This window comes from Vicugna pacos, chromosome 13, assembly GCF_048564905.1.
Source record: "Vicugna pacos chromosome 13, VicPac4, whole genome shotgun sequence".
Lineage (NCBI taxonomy): Eukaryota > Metazoa > Chordata > Mammalia > Artiodactyla > Camelidae > Vicugna > Vicugna pacos.
The window spans coordinates 45253903-45277435 of NC_132999.1; the positions used below are offsets into that span (position 1 = coordinate 45253903).

Here is a 23533-nt window from a genome sequence, read left to right on the forward strand (position 1 = left end):
ACACACACACACACACACACAATATTTACATAACATTTACATTGTATGAGGTATTTATAAATAATCTAGAGATGATTTAAAGTATTCCAGAGGGTGTGCACAGATTAAATCCAAATACTATGCCAATTCACACAAGGGACTTGAGCATTGGGGAATTTTGGTGTGTGGGGGTTTGGGGAACCAAATCCCCCGTACTCAGGGAGCTGTATTACCAACCAATAGAAAAACAAAAGACATAAATATAAAAAACAAAAACTGGGAGAATGCGGGAAGGATGGTTAATGAAATCACACAGCAGGGAGTCAACAGTTACTGTTAACAGTAAATAGAAGCATAAGTATATTATTCAGTTATATTAATAAAAACTAAAACAATGACAACATGGTGAGAGAAAAAGAAAGAAAGAAAGAAAGAAAGAAAGAAAGAAAGAAAGAAAGAAAGAAAGAAAGAAAGAAAGAAAGAAAAAAGACGAAAGAAAGAAGAAAGAATGTTGCTCCTAAGAACTTGGGAGTGAGGTGATGCTTTTAGCTTTTATTTCTAACCTTTCTGTTGGGCTTGGGTGTGCATTTTTATCTATAGGAATTATATTTGAGAAATAATTAAAATAAATGATTCAGCAAAAATCTAGATCTGATTCTGACATTCCCCGAAAAGTTCAGGCACTTTCTATAACTCCCCATCTCCCAAGGATCATGTTTAAATTCGCAGGCAGGAATTCAAGACCCTTCGTCGCCAGGCACCCAGGAATTGGCACCTCCTCCGGGAAGCCCTCGGGAGGGAGAGGGCGCCCTCTGCCGGAGCAGGGAAGCCAGCACGCTTCGGGTATCGCCGTTTGCGCGTCAATAGAGTCCGCCCCCGTCTCTCGCCCAGGGCTCTCCGCATCACGTGGTCCCAGCCCCTTTATAGCTGAGGGTGGAACCCGGGGACCCAAGGTGAGAGCCTCTGGACCGGTGGGGGATTGCTTGGTGAGGCCTGGGAGCCTGAGTGGAGTGTCTGTCAAACCTGGACCAGTATCAGGGGTACGGGCGAGGTGATAGGAAATGAACCCCATTCAGTGTCTGCTCTGTGCCGAGTGGTTTAGAGCTGGGCTTTTTGTGGGGGAGAGAACCCCGGCTCTTCCACTTGCAGTACGCGCGCATCCTTGAGCGAGTCACTTTACCTCTCTGTATCTCAGTTTCTTCACCTGTGGCTGCCAGCATGCAGTGAAATAATGCACATGAGTAAGTAATTAATAAATGATCATTGTTGTTACTATAGCCCATTTAAGCAAACATCTGAGAGGGGAGGGCCTTAAAGGTGGCTCTAGCTCAACCCTGTTTGGAGACAGGCCTCCCCTCCCTCACCTGGGGCCCCAGGTCCTGCTGGGGTGCTTACAACAGGAGTTACTGCGGGCTGTCTCCCTGGAGGTGCCACCTGTAGGGGAAGCTGCCACCCAGGTTCCCACTGGCCTGGTGTCCTGACTGGGCTGCCGAGTCAGGCCCTCCATGGTGAAGTCTTTGTCTCCTCACAGGGCCTGCCTTCTGCTTTGGGCCCCAGTAGGCGGACAGACATGTCTCAGGAGGCGGCTGCAGAGGGCTCCAGCACAGAAGACGCTGTTTTCAGTCCCCTCCACAGCTGTGGGCTTTTCCGGGAGGATGTGGAAGAAACCGACTCCATGTCAGGCCTGGTACTAAACCTGCCAGGAGAGAGCTCTGGGGTGCCCATCTGGGCTGGCAGCAGGAAGAAGGTCTTCAGGGAACAGGCCCATGGAGGTGCCAGCTCCCAGGCTGTGGGTGCTTGTGGAACCAGCCTGGAGGCCCAGGCCCACCTGGTGGTCCCGGGGCTGCAAGCTGTGAGACAGAGCCAGGACTGGGTGCTTGGCCCCAGGCTCCACAACCTGATGCCCACAGTGCCTGCCCAGGGGAGGGCTCAGGCCCCCAAGAGGCTCCAGATTTCTCTGCACGACATCTTAGCTGGAGGTTGGCCCAGGAATCTTTGTAGCATTTCTGTGGGGGCAGGAAAGAAAAGCAGGAAGTGTGAGGCCCACTCAGAGGGTGGGGAGGGGGCTGGTGGCATCTTGCGGCTTGATCAGAGCCCTGGTGGGGACAAGCCCCAGTCTGTGGGAGGTCCCCCACAAGGTGCTGACATGGAGTCCGTGGGAGGCCCTTGCAATCCTCTCTCTTCCAAGGACACTGGGTCTGGGCCTGGAGATCCAGGTGAAGTTTGGGTGGGATGTGCCTCAGGGACTAAGAAGTTTGAATATTTGCCTACTGCAGGGGCTGGGGCCCAGCCAGGCAGCCCCTGTGACCCTGTCGGGTCCCCACTGCCCAGTGAAGGAGAGTCCCTTCGGCCACCTGCCCGGGATCCTCCACTGAGCCCTGCACTGTGCCTGGGAGTGTCTGGAAAGGCTTCTACAGAATGTCAAGAAGCCAAACACATTGTGGGGGCTGGCGATGATCATGGCCCTGCCACCTCGCACAACCAGGAAGAGCTGGAGGTCAAGGCTCAGCCAGGGTCGGGGTCGAGGCCAGAGCAGGAACTTGCTGCTTCTACTGACAACCCCGCCAGCTCCCAGGAGCCTGCAGCCGGCAAGGCCAGCTCAGGCCCATCCACGGGGCAGAGAAGTTGCAGGCGTGCTAAAAAGTTGAGAAGGGGCCCAGTGCCCTATGACCAGGACGAGAGCGCTGACAGAGGCTCAGAGAACTCCAACCAGGACCAGCCAGAGGACCCCAGCCCAGGAGGCTGCCACAGACTGGTAAGCTGAGTCTAAACAGTTGGGATAGAAAAGGCATCATTATCTTTTGGAGTCAGGGAGTCCTGGGTTCCAATCTTATCTCTGCCCACTTCCTAGCTGAGTTACTCTGGAATATTTTATAACCTCCCTGTTTCCTTGTCGGTAAAAATGGAACACTAATTCCAATTTAATGGCGTTGTTTTGAGCATTAAATGTGATGATGGTGTAAAATAACATGCCTAGCACAGCATAAGGCACAAGGTAAGGTTCATTCATGTTAAATTTGCTTTTCCTCGGGTGTCACCATGGCCCTGTGAGATAGGCATTAGCCCTGTATTTCCAGATGGGGAAACTGAGGCTCAGGGAAGTTAACAAACTTCTCCAAGCTCATACAGCAAGGGAGTCAGTTCCTGGCCATGTTCCCTGCATTCACTGCTTCCCTTTCCATTGTTCCTTTACTGATAATAGTAACTGTCATTTGATTAATAATCACAGCTGACATGTTTATACACCAAGGGAGAATATGGCATTACCTGTTTTTGATGTGTATTTCTCAAGTAGTTGAATTTTTTATCACATTTATTGAATATGTATTATATGCTAGGTGCTTTTGGTTTAGTCTTTGCATGAAGCCCAGAGAGGTAAGGTTACAGGCCCAAGGTCCCACAGCTGGTAAATGACAGAGCCAGGATGCAAACCCAGGCAGTCTGTTTGGAGAGCTTACCCACTTGTACACATTCCTCATTAGCATCACAGCAGTAATAGCACCAGGCTTCCTTACCACATGGTGGGTACTATGCTGAGCACTTTGTCTCCCACCTTCCTAACACGCTACAAGGTCAATGCTATTGATACATACCCATTTTAATGATGGGGACACGGAGGCTCAGACAGGTGAAATGACTAGTTCAAGACCAGACAGCAAATTAGTAGAACTGGGATAGGAACCAATGAGCTGCTTGTGTGATTTACCACTATTGGATACTATAATTACATTAGAAATGCGATTACATTGTCTTTGCAAACATCACTCAGAAACATTAATTTTTAGTTAAAAAAACTAATAAGTGTTTATCATAGAAAATAAGGAAGAAACAAAAACCCTCATAATGTCAGCATTTAAAACTATCTCCTATTGACATTTTGGTGTATGTCCTTTCTTCCATCTTTTTCCTATGCATGGATATCTTTTCTTTGCCTAGAAATTGGATCACGTGTGTCAAAATTTATAACTTGACTTTTTAGGTATTAAAAAAACTGTTTTACAATGAATTTGTTAACACAGAATGCAGAAATCCCTTTTAATGCCTCCTGGCCCAGTTGCCCTTTATCTGGAAATAACCACTGTTAATGGTTAACATCCTTCTAGTCTCCTTTTTATGAACTTCTATACATATATGAACGTCTATATATTGATCACAATTTTTTATATGTAAGTAGGCTCATACTATGCTTCATTGTTCTGGGACTTTGTTTATTTTTCAAGTGCTAAGTTATTTGAAGATCTTTCCAAGTTGGTACATACTGTTTTGCCGAATCTGTGTGTTCCCTGGACCCTGCATCATAGCTGTCTGCCGGCACTAACAGGACCAGAGGATAAGCCAGAACTTCCTTTTCTCATTTCCAAATACTATTGTGTAGTTAAGAGCATGAAGCCCAGGGGAAGGGTATAGCTCAGTGGTAGAGTGCATGCCTAGCACGCAGGACCAAGCAATCCCCAGTACCTCCATTAAAACAAACAAACAAACCTACCTAACTACCTACTCCCCCAAAAAAGAAAAAACATATAAAAAATAAAAATAAAAAAGAGCACAAAGCCCAGAGGCCAACAGCTTGTGTTCATTCTGGCTTTGCCACTATCAGAATGACCTGTGCAAGTAGCTTCACCTTTTGGAGTGTATTTTCCTCATCTGCAAAATCGGGGTGTTAAAAGAACTTACCCAAAGGGTGGTGGTGAGGAGTAGATGAGATGACATGACTTGTGTTTGACATTTAGCACAGTGCCTGGTACAAGAAAAATACTCAAAAATGTTATCTGTTATTGACATACAATTTTGTCCTGCTCTAAGTACTGCCAGGGTGAACATCCCTGTGCATCTGGCTTCTCCCCATTTCAGATTATGTATTTGGGCCAGATGCCCAGAATTGGGATTCCTGGGTCTGCAGTGTTTGGGGGCAGGGGTGGTGGAGCCAGGTGCCTGCCTGCCTGCCTGCACTGCAAGCAGCTCACGGCTGCTCTCTCCTCCTGGCCCTATCCTTGACTCTGTGGCTCCGCCTGTCATCCCACAACTTCCCAAACAACCCGTTGCCATGGCAACTGGTGCCAGCTGCAGGAGAAGAATTGAGGCTGGGCTGTGACAGGGACGGGCGGGTGGTTGAGGACAGAGTTGGGCGGGTGGTTGAGGACAGGGCTGAGTGGGGCGTGAGCAAGCGTGGCAAGCGTGGGCATAGTGCCTGGCTGGACTGGGCCCTGGCACTTTCTCCTGGAGGCAGCTTGGCCCATGTCAAGGGCAGATAGACGGGTTCAAGGTCAGGCTCTGCTTCTTAGAATGGAGTGACTTTAGAGAGATGTCTCTTCTCTGAATCTTAGTTTCCTCTTCTATCAGCTGGGCCCCAAAATGGCTGGGAAGCTGAAAGGTTGGTTGTGTTGTATTCTTTTGGTGTGAGTTGGAGACTCTTGCAGGGAGGTGGGGAGGTGGGTTGAAACACCATTTTCTTCTCTGTCCTGAGTCCCACAGTGATCAGTGAGGTCTGGAGTCACTCTGTGGATGGGATAGCAGGGGACATGGGAGGGCAGCTCTGCCAGTGCCCCTGCTCCGCCCATCACAGCTTGGGAGGCACACAACTCCTCCGGTCCCACCTAGGCTCCCAGGCTTGGGTACTTTGTCTGCAGCTGCAAAGCATCAGGAAGTGTGTGAGGGAGGAATGTGTCTCCAGCAGTTGAACAGCCTAAGAATAGCTCTTTTAAGTGCTTACTGTATACCAGGAGCTTCACAGACGTCATCATCTCATATTTAATCCTCACAATAGTATTAAAAGTCAATGTTAGTAACTTTGTTTTGCTGATTAAGAAAACTGGAATTCAGGGTCACACAGCAAATAAGTGGTCAGGTTTTGCAGCCTCTTAGAATTGCAGAGTGTCTTCTCCTTTTCTGTTTTCTGCAATAATTTGTATAAGATTGGAATTATTTGTTCTTTGAACATTTTGGTAGAATACTGATAAAAAAATGTTTGGAGTGGTGTTTTCTTTAGGGAAGATGTTTCCTTCTCTACTCAGTTTATTCTATGATTGTAGGTTTATTCAGTTCAAAATTTTTTTTCTTGACTCAATTTTGCTAAGCTGTATTTTTCTAGAAATGTATCTACTTAATCTGAGTTTTCAAATTTATTGGCATGTTGGCATAAAGTATTTCACAGTAGCCTTTAATCTTTTTAATATCTGTGCACTCATGATTACTCATTCCAAATGTCTAGTTGTACCTTACCTTTTTCCCTAATCTTGCCAGAGAACTGTCTGGTGTTTTCAGTCTTTTCAAAGAACCAATTTTTGGTTTTGTTGATCCTCTCCATTGTATGTTTGTTTTCAGGGTCATCTTTCTTTCCATTTAGTCTCTAATTTTATAATATCTTAAGAATGATGCTTATTTCATTAATTTTATGTCTTTTTCCTTTCTAATAAAGTAATTTAAAATTATAAAGAAACCTCTAATTATCGTATTAGCTGTATCCACACACTCTAATATATAGTCTTATCATTCAATTCTCAGTATTTCATAATTTTTATTACAATTTTTCTTTGGTCTATGTGTCATTTAGAAGTGTATGTCTTCTTTTTCCCTTTTAATTGAAGTATAGTCAGTTACAATGTGTCAATTTCTGGCGTACAGCATAATGTCCCAGTCTTGCATATATATATATACATATATTCATTTTCAAAAGTTTATTTCTTAATTTCCATTCATAGGGGTTTCTTTCTTTTCTTTCTTTCTCTCTTTCTTTTTATTATTGCTTTTTAACTTAACCATATTGTGGTCTGAGAAAGTCATCTTTATCTAAGTTGTCTGATACAGTAGCCACTAGCCTCTTGTGTCTAGTGAGCACTTGAAACTTGGCCAATCCAAATTGAGATGTACTTACAGGTGTAAAACACACCCTGGATTTCAAGGACTCAGTACAAAAAAAAGTTAAAATTTCATTAGTAATTTTGTATTGACTACATGTTGAAATGATAATATTTTGGATATTTTGAGTTAAATAAAATATGAAATGAATTTCACTTCTTTTTCCTTTTTTTTAATGTGGCTTCTAGAAAACTTAAAAGTACACATATGGCTCACATTTATATTTAATTGGGTGGTGTTGGTCTAAAAAATACTAGTCATTTTAAATTTATTGAGATTTGCTTTATGGCTCAGGCTGTGCTTAATTTTCATGTATGTTACATGTGTCCTTGAAAATAATACATATGTTCTAGTTGATAAGAACAGTGTTCTATATACATGCACACAGATTAAGCTTCTTCATTGTTTTCATTGAATCTTTTTTATCCTTACTGATTATTTTGTCAGCTAGATTTAGCAGTAGTTAGAGAAATACATTAAAATTTCTTGTTACTGGTGGATTTGTCTTTTTCCTCATAGCTTAGTCAATTTTCCTTGATGTTTTTTGAGATTATGTTATTAGATGCTTATACATTTAGAGCCATTATAGCTTCCTGGTGAAAATGCTAATCATTATGTAATGAGGTCTTTGCCTCTATTTTTTGCCTTACAGTCTGTTTTATCTGATATTAGTATAGATACAAAGCCTTATTTTGGTTAGCATTTGCTCATTTACGTATTACTCTATGTTTTCCTCTTAACCATTTTGCATTGTTGTGTTTTAGAAATAAGTTTTATAAATATCTTGTAATTGGATTTTCTTTTTTTAAGAAGTCTGATAATTTTTATATTCGTCTGAAGTATTAGTCCATTTACACTTGTTGTAGTTACTGATTTATTTGAATCCATTCCTACTGTCTTATTTTGTGCTTTGCATTTATCTTGCATTTTCTATACTTTTCACCTTTTTCTTACCTCCTTTTAGATCGATTAGTTTTTCTGCTTCTTTTTTTATCTCTCTAATAGTTTGGAAATTTTCTGTGCCCTGTTAATATTCTTTTGGTGGCTGTTTTAGCAATGTTAACACAAATACCTAACCTTTCTTAAGTATAAAGGTAGTTACTATTTTTATCTTTCTCTGAAATGATATGAGGATCTCGGAATGCTTTGATTTCATGTATGCACCTTCCCAATCTATGGGCTGTTGTTATCTAGTAAGTTGGTCCTAAGTTATTTTTTTAATTCCACAAATTATACAAATATTATAGTTTTATATAATCAGTTTATTTAGATTTAGCAACATAAATTTATCATTTTCTTTGCTCAGAATTCCTTTTTGCATCTCAGCTTTTCTATCTGGGATCATTTCTCCTTCCTTCTACCTCAAGTTCATTCTTTAACATCTTGTTTATTGAGAAAAATTAAATTATCAAGAAAAATTATAACTTTCTCGATTTCTCAATATCTTTACCTTTATTCTCAAAAAATATTTTTTCTTGTTCCGCAATTGATATTTTCTTTATGCATATTGAAAATATCATTCTGCTATGTTTTGCCTTCCATATTACTATTGACAAGTTAGCTGTTAGTCTAACTGCCATTCCTTTGTAGATAAAATGTCTTTTGATGAGCGGCATTATAGGATTAGTAGTTAAAGGTGTGGCCTCTGGAATCAGACTGCCTTGATTTAAATCGTAGATCTTTGGTTTACCAACTGTATGACAGTGGGCAAGCTGATTAACCTCTCTGTGCCTCTGTATGCCTCAATTTCCCCTTCTGTAAAATGGGAGCAATAATATAGTATCAGTACCTAGCTGATAGAGTTTGATGAAGATTAAGTGAACTAACATGGAAGACATTCAGAACACTGGTAGCACCTTTTCAGTGCTATTAAAATGTTAGCTTTTTTTTTCCTCTTGATGCTTTTAGGATCTCTTTATAATTGGTGTAGACCAGTTTCACTATGATTTGTCTAGATGTGGATTTACTTTTTCTTAACTTTTGAAAATTCACTGAGATTTTTGAATCTGTGAATTATCTTTTATCAATTCATGAGAATTCTTAGCCTTCTATCTTCAAATACTCCCTCTGCTCAATTCTTTCTCCTCTCTCCTTCTGGAACTTTAGTTCCAAAGTGAAATTAGTCCTTTTCATTCTATCTATCCTTTGTGTCTCTTTGATGGTGTTTCAATAGAGTATGTGCTGTGATTATTTTGGATAATGTCTTTAAATCTATCTTCTTGTTCACTAACTTATTTCAGCTGTATGTAATATGCTATTAAACCTATATATTGACTTCAAAATTTTTTTTAAATTGAACTACAGTCAATTACAATGTGTGAGTCTCTGGTGTACAGCACAATGTCCCAGTCATGCATATATATACGTATATTCATTTTCGTATTTTTTCTGTTAAAGGTTATTATAAGATATTGAACATAGTTCCCTGTTCTATACAAAAGAAACTTTAAGAAAAATCTGTTTTTATATATAGTGGCTAACATTTGTAAATCTCAAACTCCTGACTTTATCCCCTCCCACCACCTTTCCCTGGTAACCATAAGATTGTTTACTAAGTCTGCAAGTTTGTTTCTGTTTTGTAGATGAGTTCATAGTGTCCTTTTTTTATATTTTCAGATTCCACATATGAGTGATATCATGGTATTTTTCTTTCTCTTTCTGGCTTACTTCACTTAGAATTATGATCTCTAGGTCCATCCATGTTGCTGCAAATGGCATTATTTTATTATTTTTTATGGCAGAGTAGTATTCCATTGTATAAATATACCACAACTTTTTTATTCAGTTATCTGTTGATGGACATTTATGTTAGTTCAATGTCTTGGTTATTGTAAATAGTGCTACTATGGACATTGGGGTGCACATATCTTTTTGCTTTAGAGTTCCCTCTGGATATATACCCAGAAGTGGGATTGCTGGGTCATATGATAAGTCTATTTTTAGTTTTTTGAGGACTCTCCATACTGTTTTCCATAATGGCTGCACCAAACTACACACCCACCAGCAGTGTAGGAGGGTTCCCTTTCCCCACACCCTTTCCAGCATTTATTGTTCATGGACTTTTGAATGATGGCCATTCTGACTGGTGTGAGGTAATACCTCATTGTAGTTTTGATTTGCATTTCTCTGCTAATTAGTGATATTGAGCATTTTTTCATATTCTATTGGCCATTCATATGTCTTCATTGGAGAAGTGCTTGTTTAGGTCTTCTGCCCATTTTTGGATTGGGTTGGTTTTTTTGTTATTGAGTTGTATGAGCTGTTTCTATATTCTGGAAATTAAGCCTGTGTCAGTTGCATCATTTGCAAATATTTTCTCCCATTCTGTAGGTTGTCATTTTGTTTTGCTTATGGTTTCCTTTGCTGTGCAAAAGCTTATAAGTTTAATTAGGTCCCATTTGTTTATTTATGCTCTTATTTCCATTGCCTGCCCTGGGAGAACGCTGCTAAGATTTATGTCAGAGAATGTTTTGCCTATGTTTTCTTCTAGGAGATTTATTGTGTCTTGTCTTATATTTAAGTCTTTAAGCCATTTTGAGTTTATTTTTGTGTGGAGTGAAGGAGTGTTCTAACTTCATTGATTTACATGCTGCTATCCAGTTTTCCCAACATCACTTGCTGAAGAGGACTTTTACTTTTAATAGTTATTATTATACTATTTTTCATTTCTAGAAGTTGTGTTTGGTTCCCAACCAAATCTGGTTGGTCTTTCTATATATATTTTTTGTCCTTCACTTGTATGTATGACATCTCCTTTTATTTCTTTAAACATATTATACATACGTATGTCGTACTCCAGTCTGATAAGTCCAGTATCTAAAGTCTTTGCTGATCTGATTCTGCTGTCTGATGTTTTAGAGTCTCGTATGCTAGTATATGGACCCCTGAGAATGGGGGCCAGCCAAAAAGTTTTAAACTGTGAAGGACTATTCTCAATATCTTTACTGTTTTCCTTCCCAGATGTCCCCTGTGTTCTGTATTCCCCCGTTTCTCAATTTACTTTTTTAAAAGGCTGTTTCATTCCCATGGTTTAAAAAAGAAAGAAAAAAAAAAAGGGGAAGTCTCCTTCCCAACTCTTAGTCCCTTTCCTGCTGGCAGCCTCTGTTATTATAAGGTTTTTGTAGATACTTCCAGAGATGTTTTATGCAGATTCAAGCAAATACAAATTAAAAATTCCTTCTCTCCCTTTTTAACGCAAACGGTAGCACATGACACATATTGTTCTGAACTCGTTTTTTAATTTAAAAAATATGTTTCTGATTGTAAAAGAAACACATGCTCACTTTGAATAACATAAATAGCCAAGTGTCTACTAGTAGAAGCGAAAATCCCCCTGGAATTTCATTCCCAAGAGATAACCTGTATTGTGTATCTATAAATATATATTTACATAAATGGGCTTATGCAACAGATACTGTTCCATAACCTATTTTTTTCTTTTTCCCCAAATAATATTCCTTGACATCTTTCCATGAATCTTTCCACATCTGTCAGTACTCTCCATATAGCCCAGCATTTAAGTGCCTGGGCCTTGGAGTCAGGCAGAACTAGGTTCTAATCCTAGCTCTGTCACTTAGCTACAGGACTTTTCAGAGCCTCTCTGAGCCTCAGTGTCTGCATCTGGAAAATGGGGATAGAAATTGTACATACTTCATGGTATTTTCTGAGACCTTGATAAGATCAGGTATGACTTCCTCCAGGGCCAGCTGCTTTATAAGCCCCCAATGAATATTAGTTTTTTATTATGACTCATTTCTTTTAATGGCCAATTAAAATCCATAGCATGATGTATCACTATTTATTACCCATTCCCCTTTTGATGGACATTGGATTATATCCAGTTTTTTCTTGTTGTTATAAATGCCAACCCAGCGAACACTAAATATACATCTTTCACCTTAGTGTGGGTGTCTTCTTGTGAATTCCCTGCAGTGGGGTCACTGGGTCCTCTGATTTCTAATCTCTGTGTCTTCTTTCTTTCCAAGGAGGCAGTGAAATTGCCCCATGGGGTGAAGCATGTGTGTTATGTAGGTTTTTGCTTTTATTATTCCTCTTCCTCCTTCTCCTGAGGTTTGGTGGGGTGGGAGGGGTCCTCCCCAGTAGAGGCAATCCCAGCCCCTCATGGCCTACCCTTGTCCAGAGCTTCCTAGTGTTCCCCATTCCCCACGATGCTGAATCTCAGACTTCCAGTTTCCCCCAAACCTTGGAACCTGACCATTCATGATAATTCATTCAAGGATTAGTGTTCAGACCCATTTGCTTTCAAAACAATTCCCCATGGTTTGTTTTAAGTTAAAAGAATAAAAACATACTTAAATTGGGATAAAAGCCTAAAGGAAGCAAGAAAAGGGGAAGGAGAAGGGGAAATCTTGTTACAATAACCCCTTGTCTTGTAATCCTGGAAAGGTATAGCTGCTGGGTTCAAATTTAATGCTAAGCTTCCTAGCAGCCAAAGCAAAAAGGGGAATAGAATAGATTCTGTAGATCATTAGAAGACCCCAAACTTCTCTGCACCTTGAAATGATGTTGAAGGGCTTCCTCCAAAAGGCAATAGAGGGGTGATGGACATGTTCACCATGTGCCTGCTTCAGGGGAAGTGCAAAGAGCAAGCCGGTTACCCCCAAAAAGGGGCATGACAGGGCTTTGAAGAATGGAAAGTGGACTCAGAATCTGTCCCCTTGATAAGCAGCATCTCTAGTGAAAAGGGTGAGAAGGGTCTCAGTACAGGGTCCAGTTGACTCTGAACGTGGCTGGGAGTGAGAGGGGAAACAGGATGGGAGTGAATACAGGCTCCTATCTTGGGACAGAGGCCAGGCAGCCTACAAACATTTATTGAACCCTACTGTTTTCTAGGCCTTTTGTAGGCACTGGGAACACAGTGTAGGCCAAGACATACATGGTTCCTGTCCTCACGCAGCTTACAGTCCAGTGGGACAGAGCGACAGTAAACAAGTACAGGTGAGGCGAGGGCTCTGAAGGGCTCTTCTCCCTCAGCAGGTTGGTTCTGGCGCGGTGATCCGCCTCCTGGGGGCCATCAGCCATGGCCAGGCTAGGGGGCCGCTGCCTCCAAAGCTGGAGGTTCTGGAGGACATGATGGAGGTCAGCTCAGCCTCACCTGCCCAGAGGCCCAGAAAGAAGGAAACGCCAATGGCCCAGGGCCTTGAGGGGTGCCAGGTACAGAACAGGTTATTTACACTGACATGTCACTTAATCCTGCTGAAAGCGGCACTTGCCCACCTGATTCATAGAGATAGTGCTGCAGCCAGAGAGAAGCTATAACTTGCTCAAGGTCACACAGTGTAATAGCCAGAGGCAGGGTTAGATGTCTGCTGGGAGCTGTGTGCTCCTTCTGCACTACTGAGTTCAGGAGCTTGCCAGAGCAAGGGAGAAAGGGGGCCAGGCCCCTCGTATCTGGGGAGAGAGCAGTCGCTGACCTTTGTTCCTGGCCAATGAGCAAGTCCTACCATCCCAAGGTCCTCTAGTGGCCTCCCTCAAGGGGGACAGCATGGGACTCTGGTGGCCTCTCTGATCCCTTCCACTATCCCAGGAGTCATTCTCTGCTCCCCAGGGACACCACCTTCTTTTCCACATCCTTGTTCTGTTGCAGGATGGGGTCCCCTTTCAGGAGGCCGATGCTGAGTGTCCTGGGGTGAATGCTTCTGCTCTGGCCACACGGCCTCCCTCGCTGGAGCACGGGTCAGGGAGAACGTGGGAGTGGGGAGGCAACTGGAGAAGCAGTGTCCCCCTGGGGCCAGGAGGCTGCACCCAAAGACAAGGCCTCAGTTCCTTACCCCTCCTCCACTCCCCCACCCCAGCCACAGTGCGGCCTAGTGGAGGCTAAAGAGGAGGAGCGTGGTAAACAAGACGAGGGAGAGGACTCAGGTAAGCGGCCATGCCCAGCTCCTGTTAGGACTCCTCTCCTACGCCCTCCCCCTTTAATCAGCCTGTAGTCCTTTCCCAAAGGGGTAGAGGCTGCTGGCTGCCTGGGCTCAGCTCCCAGACAGACGTCCTAGACACCCTAGGTCCTGGTAGGTTCCTGAGGTTGGGACCTCTCCCTTGGCTACCCAACCCGTCAGCATTGAGTCTCCCCTTCCGCTTGCCCCTGAGCATCCACTGGGAGCCTGTGACTCTCTTTCTCCACAGCTCAACTTCAGCCCCAACAGGAGAAGCTGCCCCTGGATATTGGGGTACGGGGCACTGTGGTCCGTGCTATGCAAGAGGTGCTGTGGAGTCGGTAAGGCCTTTCTCTGACTTCTCTGACATCCTTGACATCCGGAAGGGGTACCCTCACAACTCCCAGGGCTGTGTTCTAAGGGCTTCTGTGTGTACAACTAACCCCATTTTGTAGTTGTGAGGTCATTTGTCAGCATAAGGAGCTACTGGAGAACTGAATTTGAACTGAGGTCTCTCTGGCTTTAAGGTCGAGCTTTCCACTTAAGCCATGACAGCTCTCAGTGCCTGTTCGGGCCCTCATGGTCCGCACCCACAGCAAATACTTTCAGATACAATGAGACTCTGTGCTGGGACTATCTCAGAGCTCTGAGCCCAGAGCTCTCATTTACTAATGGTGAGACCAAGGCCCAGAGAGGGCAGGATTTTGCAGAGGCCACACAGAAAGTCAGTGGCAGATTCAAGGTTACATCCAGGGCCAGGGCTCTGTCCCCTGTCCTGATCGGTGCCTTCCCCTCCCTCCAGGCTTCCTTCCCTCCACACCCCACTTCACTGGCTACGGATGGAGCATGGGCTGAGCAATCAGATCTTGCTTATCCACTAATTGCATGGCTTCGGGCAAGCCCCTTATCTTCTCTGAGCCTCAGTCACCCCATCTGTAAATGGGGAATGATCCTCCTTCTCCCTCACAGAGTTGGAATGAGGATAAATGGCTTCATGTAGGAAAATGTTCAGAAGGGGAACCGGAGTTGGCCCAGACCCTGCTCTCCACCCAGGTCTCCCTCTCGGGCTGAATGCCTGGATAACCCCATGGGCTCAGTGCCCTGGCACTGCCCTTGTCCCCCGCAGCCTTCGGGAGCTCCCAGACCTGGTGCTGAGTGAGGAGGTTGTGGAGGGCATCGCTGCTGGCATCGAGGCAGCCCTCTACGACCTGACACAAGCCACCAATAGCCGCTACAAGACCAAGTACCGCAGCCTCCTGTTCAACCTCCGAGACCCCAGGAATCGGGTGAGCAGGGCTTTGGGCTGGGCCAGGCCTCCCTCAGAGGTGCGAAGCCCAGGCATGGGGTTGGGGTGGGGGTCTCTCCAAGTGGCATGGTGCAGCCCCTGTCCCTGCAGGACCTGTTTTTCAAAGTGGCTCACGGAGATGTCACCCCCCACGACCTGGTGCGGATGAACTCAGTCCAGCTGGCCCCCCAAGAGCTGGCCCGATGGCGGGACCAGGAGGAGAAGAGGGTGAGCTATTGGTTCAAGTCAGGACATGTGGGAGGGGTTTTGGGAGGGGGAGGGCTGAGGATGGAGCTGGAGAGACAGAGACAAAGTAGAGAGAGGAGGAAGACCATGAGGCGGGGAGAACAGGACAGAGAGAAACAGAAATGAGGGAACGGGAAGATCAGGCAGCCAGGGAGAGAGTCAGAGAGACTCTCCACCGAAAAGAAAAAAAAAAAAAAAGAGGCAGAAATGAAGGGCATTGGGGATGAAGCGCCTGGAAGAGGGGTTACATCCCTGGGAGATGTCATCTTCTACTTGCTTTTCTATGGAGCTGGGCTGGGGGGTGGGGGGACTGGAGTTGATGGTCCAGAGTCTGGACTCCAGGATTGTCACCCAGCATCCATGGGAGGTAGACCCTGTGGGGTTCCCCTGCTCCCATCCGAGCTTCAGAAGCACTAGAAAAGGCTGGAAGTCTTCCTGATGCTCTAGGCTGGGTGAGAGACCCCATAGCGCCCACACTTCACAGCTACACCCCCATAGACCCTGTGTCTGTGGGGCTCTCCTTCCCTGGGGACTGCTCAGGGGCAGGGAAGGTGTGGGCACTGAGCCAGCTTTGGGAGATGCTTGCATAATGGTTGTCTTGGTGGGAACAGTGCAGAATGAAGATATGGGCACTTTGTTCAATAATTAAGAATTTCAAGATGACAGCAGCATTAACCATGGGGCCCTTCTACACCCAGGGCCCTGGCTACTGCATGGAGCCCAGGCCCATGAAGCCAGCCCTGCAAGGAGGACAGGGCCTCTGTCCTCCAGGGGTTGTCAGAAAGAGGCAGGCTTTCAGGAAACATTTCAGATAGGATGACATTGATCACCGATAAGAATCACAAGTAGCATTTACTATGAGCCAGGCTCCGGGCTAAACACTCTACATATGCTGTTTAATATGATGCTTTTAATTTCATTTCTAGAGATCAGAACAACTGCAGTTTAGAGCAGTGAGAAGCTTGCCCAAGGCCAAACTACCTTGTGGGCCTTTGTGAATGGCAGCTGGTCCTCCAGAGCCTGCGCTCTCTGGACTCCACCATTCTTCCCGGGACAGAGGGTGGGCTATAGTCAGGAGGCAGATTTGACTTGTGGGAGAAGGTGAAGTTCAAGGAGACTTCCTGGAGGAGGCAGGGCTGGAGTTGGAGGGTGAATGAGTGGAATATGGAGAGGTAGAGCTGAGGGCAGAGGGACTGGCAGAAGCAGCAGTGTGGAGGAGGGGACAGGGCTGGCATGGAAGGAGAGTCACAGCAGAGGGGTCTCAAGGGAGAAAAGGGAGCACTTGGGCTCTTGGTGGTCAGAGACCCCTGACCCCAGCTGAGCTAGGGCTGCTCTGCCCCTCAGGGCCTGGAGATAATTGAGCAGCTACAGAAGGAGCCGTGCAGCCTCCCGGCCTCCAAACTGACCCACAAGGGGGAAGTCGAGATCTTGCGGGACATGGACCAGATGCTGACCCTGGAGGACCTGGTGGTAAGTGGGAGCCTGACCTGGTGCTAGGCAGGGTCTGTGCCCAAGGCTCCCACTCCTCACCTCACCAGCCATGTGGCCTTGGACAAGTCCCTGACTACACTGAGGCCCAGGGTCTTCACTGTAAAGCAGGGTAATGATGATTACCATGCTGGGTCTGGGAGAGCATGGGGGTGACAGCGCCTTCTCAGTGCTGGTCTGCTTCCTTTTGGCCTAACCCCGAGGCACCCCACGTGAATGGTAGTGAGTCCCATCTCCGCAGTTCTCCCCAAGCTCAGACGTTCCAACCAGATCCCAGGTTGGGAAGCAGGAGGGCCGCACTGTTTGAGCCAGTGACTTTTTGGATGTAAGGAGCAGAGACTTGCTCTATTCCGCAGAAGGACTTAGGGATGCTACCGACAGGGAACCACCTGGAGTCCAGGGAAGTCTGGGTAGAGTCTCCTCTTGCCTCAGGGGATCTGCCCCATCCTCATGTCCATCCTGCTCCTTCCTCTCCCTTGGCTCCTCCATCTTCCACGTGGTCTGAAAAGGTGGCTCAGCAGCCCTTGAATCATGAACCCATCTGCTCAGCCTCCTGCAGCCAATCAGAGCACCCCAGTGGCTCACTTCAGTCACTCTCAGAAGAGGGCTGCTCTGGCTTTGGTTGAGTGCTCCGTGGGTCAGATGTTCACCATGGTCTAATCAGCTGTGTCCAGGGTGGGGGAGTGTGGGGCAGGTCCCTTGATCTATGTTCGCTGGGGAAATGCAGTGATATGACCGATGGAAATCCCTGCTCTTCCCCAACCAGTATCCAGGCCAACAACCAGAACTGCTGGCTGTGCAGAGAGGAGCCCTGAGGGGGTGTGGCCGCTCCCCAACCCACGCCCATCTGTTTTCCCAGAATAAACCGAATGTAAATGTAGAAGGAGGAGCCAGAGAGAGAGGAAAGGGGGTGAGGTGCAGAGTAGGGGAGGGGAAATAACACCGAATAGCAATCTTTACTCCTGTTGAACACCTACTACGTGCCTCTTTCACAAACAATGCCTCATTCAGACCTCACAGTGCCCTGGGAGGTAGGTGATGTCAGTTTCCTGGGTGAGGAAGCTGAAGCCATTTCCTCAAGGCCACTTGGCCATAGGGGAGACTGGAACCCAGGCTGTCCCTGTCCGACTCCAAAACCTGTGCTTTGGCTCTACTCTTGAGGTGGTTTTAAGGGCAAGAGTAGAGTTTTCAAAATCGTTTCAGATCTTCCTCAAGCAATGTTTGTTTGTGTTTAGAGCTGTTTCTATTATGAGGGAAAAGGGAGATTTGGCAATGGGCATCAGGAGTCTTGAAAATGTTCATTCTCCCCATTTCTGTCATCTGCTTCTGAGAACTCCGTCCTAAGGAGGTAATTGAAAGTTTGAGGAAATACCGTTGGCACAAGGATGTCCTCAGTACTGTTAGTTATAGTGAAAGCCGGGCAATGACCCGATTGTTTAGAAACAGAGGTGATGCATACACTCTAGTCCACTCATCAGTGCAGTGTCTACAGGGACGATGTCACGTGGCAGGTGCCTCTGCTATGGTTCACAGGCAAAATGAAAAGGCAAGGTTGAATATTTGACCCCAGCTACTCTAGTAAAGGACCCCCCCCCAAACTCTGTGTATAGAAAAATGACTATATACTGAATACCCAGAAAATCCATAGTTGTTTCTGAGTGGTGGGACAGGGGTGATTTAAAAAATTTTTTCAAATTGGCTGTATTTTCCAAATTTTCTGTAACAAGTTCACGGTACTTTTGTAATAAAAGAATATATATTATTTAGCAAAGTAAAACTACATCCACGAGGCTCCCTACTCATGGAGGGCTGCTGACTTCTGCAGCCACCTTCCCAGCCCACCCCTCTCTCCTCCTGTGCCTCCCAGGGACCCATGGTGTCCACAGACAGCAGCCCACTGGCCCTGCCTGCCATGGCGAAGGACACCGCGGAGCAGCACAAGGACACCACAGAGCAGCACCACTTCCTAGACCCCAGCTGCCACGTCTGCATGGGTGGGAGAGAGACAGCAGAGGGGTGCAGGGGTGGTGGGCAGGCCAGGGCTGAATGTGGGGGCTCAGGGGCCACAGGGATTCCTGGACTGGGAGAAGGTGGCAGGGTAGGGGTACCTGTGTCACAGGTCATCTCTAAAAGAACCCAATTTCAACCCTATTTCTAATGCCCTGGGCTGGCTTCAGCCTAGCTGCTACCCACTCCATGTCAGCTTCTGCCTCTGCTCTTTGCAGACTGGAAGCCCTCGTGTAAGATGCCAGGCTCCTTCAAAGCCACTGGGAGGATGGGGGACAATGCCTTCCAGAGAGTCCCAATCCTAGGCCCTATGTCCTCTCCAGAGATGCCCCAGACCAGGGAGAAGCCTCCCACGGAGCCCCAGGACAGGTGTGGGGCAGGGGCCAGGAAGGTGGGCAGCCCAGCAGGGTGGGTAGGGGAAGCCACCTGCTGGGGCAGCAGACACAGCCTGGGCTTTTCCATATGGCCTAGGGCAAATCTTACCGCTTGTATGGACCTCAGTTTTCCCATCTGTGCAATGGAACTAATCATCCTTGCCTGCTCGTCTCCACTGAGTAAGGCCATCCTTGGAACAGTGTTCCAGCACCCACGCTGGGGATACAGGACTTTCTCTGAAAACTAAGGAACTGCTGGGGGAGGCCCTGATGACTTGAGTTGTTGTGCCTAGCCCTGTCTTTCTGTCCCTTCTTATAGGCCCCAGATGCCTGCTGGGCCTACAGAGGCCCTGCCCAGCCATTTGCCCTGGGAAGGGTCTCTGGACATGTTCTCCATCAAGCAGTTCCGGGTCAAGGCCCAGCTGGTCTCGGGACACAGCTGTCAGCTCATCCAGGTGTTCCTGCCCTGCTTGTCAAGGGACTCCCTTGCACACTGACCAGCCTAGTCAACTACTCGCACCCTTATCTGTTCATTCATTCGTTCATTCATCCATCTACTCACTCATTCTGAAACAAGTCATTGGCACCCTCTCTGTTCCTGGCCCTGTGCTAGGCACAGGGGCAAATGAGATGCCAGCCCCACTCCTGCAGAGACACATGGGCAAAGGACTCCCTGTAACCCAAGGCATAAAGCAAGAAGGAACTAGGAGAAGGGATCTGGTACCTCTTGGCCCAGAGGAGGGTTTTAGGAGTCATTGTTGAGTGATCAGCTGAAGCATTGGGTGAGGGTAGTCAGGGGTTAGAGGAGGGAGTGAGGGGCTTAAAGTTGTAGGGGATGGCCAGGACAGGCTGTAGGTCTCCAGGGGCAGTTAGGGCTTCCTGGTATACTTCCTGCCCATCCTCTTGGCCACAGGCTGTGGCTTCTGGGTAGCTGGTACCGAGTCAGCCCTGGGCAGGTGGGAAGCTGGGAGGCTGACTGGCCATTCTGCCTGCCCCCAGGCCCTGCCCCCAGTGATCCGCTCTGCAGTCTGCATCCCCTCCAACGCTGTCTGGGACTTTCTGGCCAGCATCTGCCCAGCCCGGGCCAAGGTAACCCATCCCCTACCCCTCAGCTCTCTTCTGCTCCAGCTCTGGAGCAGAGGTCTGGTTTAAGATATCCGGGTCCAAATTCCACTGTGACTACAGACTCACAGGGTGACCCTGGGCCAGGCCGCCTGTTTCCACCTCTGGAAAATGGGGACGCTCTTCCTCACAGGGTTTTCAGAGGTTCAGATGAGACCAGGGGTGTTCACAGGAGCAAAGAGTGACTGTTCCTAAACCTGCTCTCCTTCCTGCAACTGCAGGATGTCTGCGCGGTCAGACTGTGCCCACAGGGTGCCCGGGACACCCAGAACTTCCACCTGCTCTACTCCTACCTCAACAACAAGCAGCGCCATGGCCTGGCAGCTGTGGAACAGGTCGGGGTGGTCCTGCTGCCCCTGCCTGCCTTCCAGCCCCTGCCCACAAGGCTGCGACCTCTTGGAGGCCCAGGTGAGTGCCCCATGCCCGTCCTGCCTCCCCTCACTTGGTGACACAGTCACCCCTGTCTCCTTGGAGATGGGAACATCTCAGAAGGGAGCTGAGACGGGCAAACATGACAACACAAACAAGAATAGCCCACATCTGGGTATTGCTTACTACTTGCTAGACAGTGCCCTGAAAGCTTTATTGATATTAATTGATATAGTCCTCAAAACAACCCCATCAGAATGATAGTATTCATTTCTTCATTTCATAAATGAGGAAACGGTGGTAGGGAGAAAGCAAGTGACTTGTCTAGAGTCACAGAGCCAGTCAACAGCAGAAGCTGGGTGCCTGACCACCACACATACAGCCTCTCCAATCAGGCACCCTGGAGAGAAACTCACGAAATAGCCACATTTGACCCAAGCACAGCAGGACAGAGGCAGGACCCACAAACAACTGGCTGAAAGCAAGATCTAAATAAAAGAGGAAAGAGGGATGTTTTCACCACAGCTATCCTGGGCCAAGCTGACTTTTGTGCATGGATAGCCTCTCGGGCGTGGCTCCAGGAAAGCATGGGTACGGGGTGGAGTTGGGGGTCAAGGGGTGGACTGTACCTTTTCCTAAGCAGAGAACTTGACCTTTCTGGGCTGCATGTCCTGGGGACAAAGTAGTAGACTCTGAAGCAGTCAAGGTCAAACCATCCATGCTCGCCCTCAGCCAGTTGAACCCTTTCCCACATTGTGAGAGCAAATCTTTTGAGTCAGGCTCTCCCTCCCACTTACTTTCCCCAGCATCTCATGGGCCCCATCTCACTGCTGGAAAGCTCTTCCTGGGGCCTAACCTCCAGACCTCTTGCCCCAGCCAGAATGCAGCTTCTGGGGGCTAGGCATTCTCTCCTCCCAGGTCATTGGTCTCTTCCCCTCTCTTCCTCCAGGCCTGGAAGCCACTCACTCAAGCCTGTTGCTGGCCGTGCTGCTCCCCAAGGCAGGGCTTCCAGCCACAGCAGAGTCCAGCCCTTTGTGGGGGAAGGTTCACAAAATGGTCTCCTTCAACAGAAAAGTGGAGATGAGATGCTCCCAGCCAGAAGACTGGGGGCCTGATGTGGCCCTGAAAGGCTCCCCTCCCCCAAGGGATCCCCTGAAGCAGAGCCAGGACAAAGGCTGCCTGGCTCCAAGGGGAACTTGTGCTTGGCAGAGGCCCCCCAGAGGCAGAGGGAGACTGTGGGGAGAGTCTGAGTCCTGGCAGGGTCCTGGGCGAGGGCAGTGGCCCCCCAAACCAGGGTGGTGGCAGTCCTGGCATCCCTATTCAGCAGCACTGGGCAGCCATGGTCAGCACCTCCACAGGGCCTCCTGTCCCCAGCAAGCCCTCCTGCAGCACCTTGAATCCCTGGTAGCCATGAGCCATCAGCTCCAAGCCTCAGTGAGGTCCCTAGGCCAGGAGCAACTTCCCCAACCCTCTGTCCCACCTCCTGCATGCAGTCCCTGGGATCCTTGGCCTCCTTTGCCAGCCCCGGCAGCTCCAGAGCCCCCTGGCCCAGCCCCTGACTCCTCTTTGGAACCCCCAGTTGGAGAGACCTGACCTTCATTGCCCACCAGAAGAGGGGCTTTAATTCCCTCAGCAGTGCTGAACCCTAAGCTGTTCCAGGGAGAGCCACAGGGGCAGAGGAAGGAGAGAGTCAGTTGTTTGAGTTTCCTGTTCTGCAGTTTGTTTAGTGTTGATTTTCAGTTTAATAAAGAATTTGGCAAAGTTGAGACTGTATCTGCTGGTTGGACAAGGAGGGACCCTGGGCCTGGCCAGTGTGTCTGTGAGTTTCTGTGCACAGATATAGCAGAGCTAAAGTGCTGGGCATGGAGGGACAGCCTCGCCAGATGCTTGTCTGAGGTCCTGAACCATCATTGTGCCCGAGGGCACAGCTGTTGCCATGCTGGGGTCTGGAAGCATTTTGTAAGTATTTTGAAGTGGGTGGAAGAAGGCAGCACTAGGCTGGGGAGAGAGAAATGTGGCTTTTTGAGGAGGGGCAGAGGGGAAGAGAAATGAGGCTTTTGAAGGAGCAGACGCTTAGAGATTGTTAAGGGGAGCAGACTGCAGTGGTTTTTATATTTTTCAGTGACCAAAAATTTTCACTCTGGATAGTCAGAGATTACCATCATAATCCCTACATGTCTCTGTGTCTGTGTGTATCTGGGAGTCTCTATGTGTGTGTGTGTGCCTGTTGGCATGTGTGTATGTGTGTGTGTGTGATTGCATGTCCATGTGTGGAGCTGCTGAGAAAGTTGGGAAGTCCATATAGGATGACTCCTCTCTGTTCCTCTTGCCAGCGCCCACGGACTGATACCAGAGAAAGCCAAGGGTCTTGGCCTGGGTTGGGTGGATATTCAGGGTGGGGTTGGAGGCTGGTGTTTGGACAGAATGGTGCTGCTTTGCCTGGGGCCTGGAGTGAGCTCCTAATAGCAGCTACAGTTGTAAGGCATCTGTATGTGTGCCTCCGGAGAGCTGAGTCTAGGCACTGCCGGGGGAACTACCTTCCTCCTGGCTGCCTAACCCAGGGCCCAGAAGCAGGGCCTGGATTGGAGGAGAGAACTTCTGGCACGCCCCGAACTTCACCCCCAACCGCCGCCCCGGCCTGAAGGGGTATACCCCTTCCTACCCCTTCTCAAAGTCTACCGGTGTACCAGCCTCTCCCAGGGCTGGGAAGTTTGGGACAAGAGTTGTTTGGAGTTCCCCATCTCTGCCCCATGATCTCTGCTACTGCCCTACCCGCGGCCGACAGCAGAGGGGGCCCTCAGCCTTGGGATGGAGGTCGGGGCCGGCAGGACCAGAGGCCAAACTGGGGGCGGGACGAAGTGTGGGAATTTAGCCGTAGGGATTGGAAACGGGTGCGGGGGTGGGGTGCCGGGGAT

At 47.6% G+C, this 23533-nt stretch overlaps 1 protein-coding gene across 3 annotated transcripts; it reads left to right on the top strand.

The window, feature by feature from the left end:
* Positions 1–920: 920 nt before the first annotated feature.
* Positions 921–22384, top strand: SPOCD1 (SPOC domain containing 1). 3 transcript variants are annotated; one of them, XM_072975818.1, is made up of 16 exons: positions 921–932; positions 1175–1220; positions 1511–2734; positions 11820–11861; positions 12832–13008; positions 13650–13716; positions 13978–14068; positions 14854–15013; positions 15124–15240; positions 16603–16728; positions 18614–18740; positions 18972–19122; positions 19447–19582; positions 20127–20216; positions 20471–20657; positions 21568–22384. In XM_072975818.1, the coding sequence occupies exons 3-16, from the start codon at positions 1550–1552 to the stop codon at positions 22209–22211; spliced, it is 3300 nt and encodes a 1099-aa protein (XP_072831919.1). In that variant the 5' UTR covers positions 921–932; positions 1175–1220; positions 1511–1549; the 3' UTR covers positions 22212–22384. The 3 variants fall into 3 exon arrangements, with proteins under 3 accessions (XP_072831919.1, XP_072831918.1, XP_072831917.1); XM_072975816.1 differs by lacking the exons at positions 921–932; positions 1175–1220; positions 1511–2734; positions 11820–11861; positions 12832–13008 and adding an exon at positions 12743–12792; XM_072975817.1 differs by lacking the exons at positions 921–932; positions 1175–1220; positions 1511–2734; positions 12832–13008; positions 13650–13716 and having other exon boundaries at positions 11848–11861.
* The last annotated feature ends 1149 nt before the right edge of the window (positions 22385–23533 follow it).

Coding starts and splice junctions, on each gene's coding strand:
- SPOCD1 (XM_072975818.1), top strand. CDS start 1,550: ATGTCTCAGGAGGCGGCTGCAGAGGGCTCCAGCACAGAAGACGCTGTT. Junction 13,009..13,649: donor AGGGCCTTGAGGGGTGCCAG/GTACAGAACAGG, acceptor CCCCCACCCCAG/CCACAGTGCGGCCTAGTGGA. Junction 13,717..13,977: donor AGACGAGGGAGAGGACTCAG/GTAAGCGGCCAT, acceptor CTTTCTCCACAG/CTCAACTTCAGCCCCAACAG.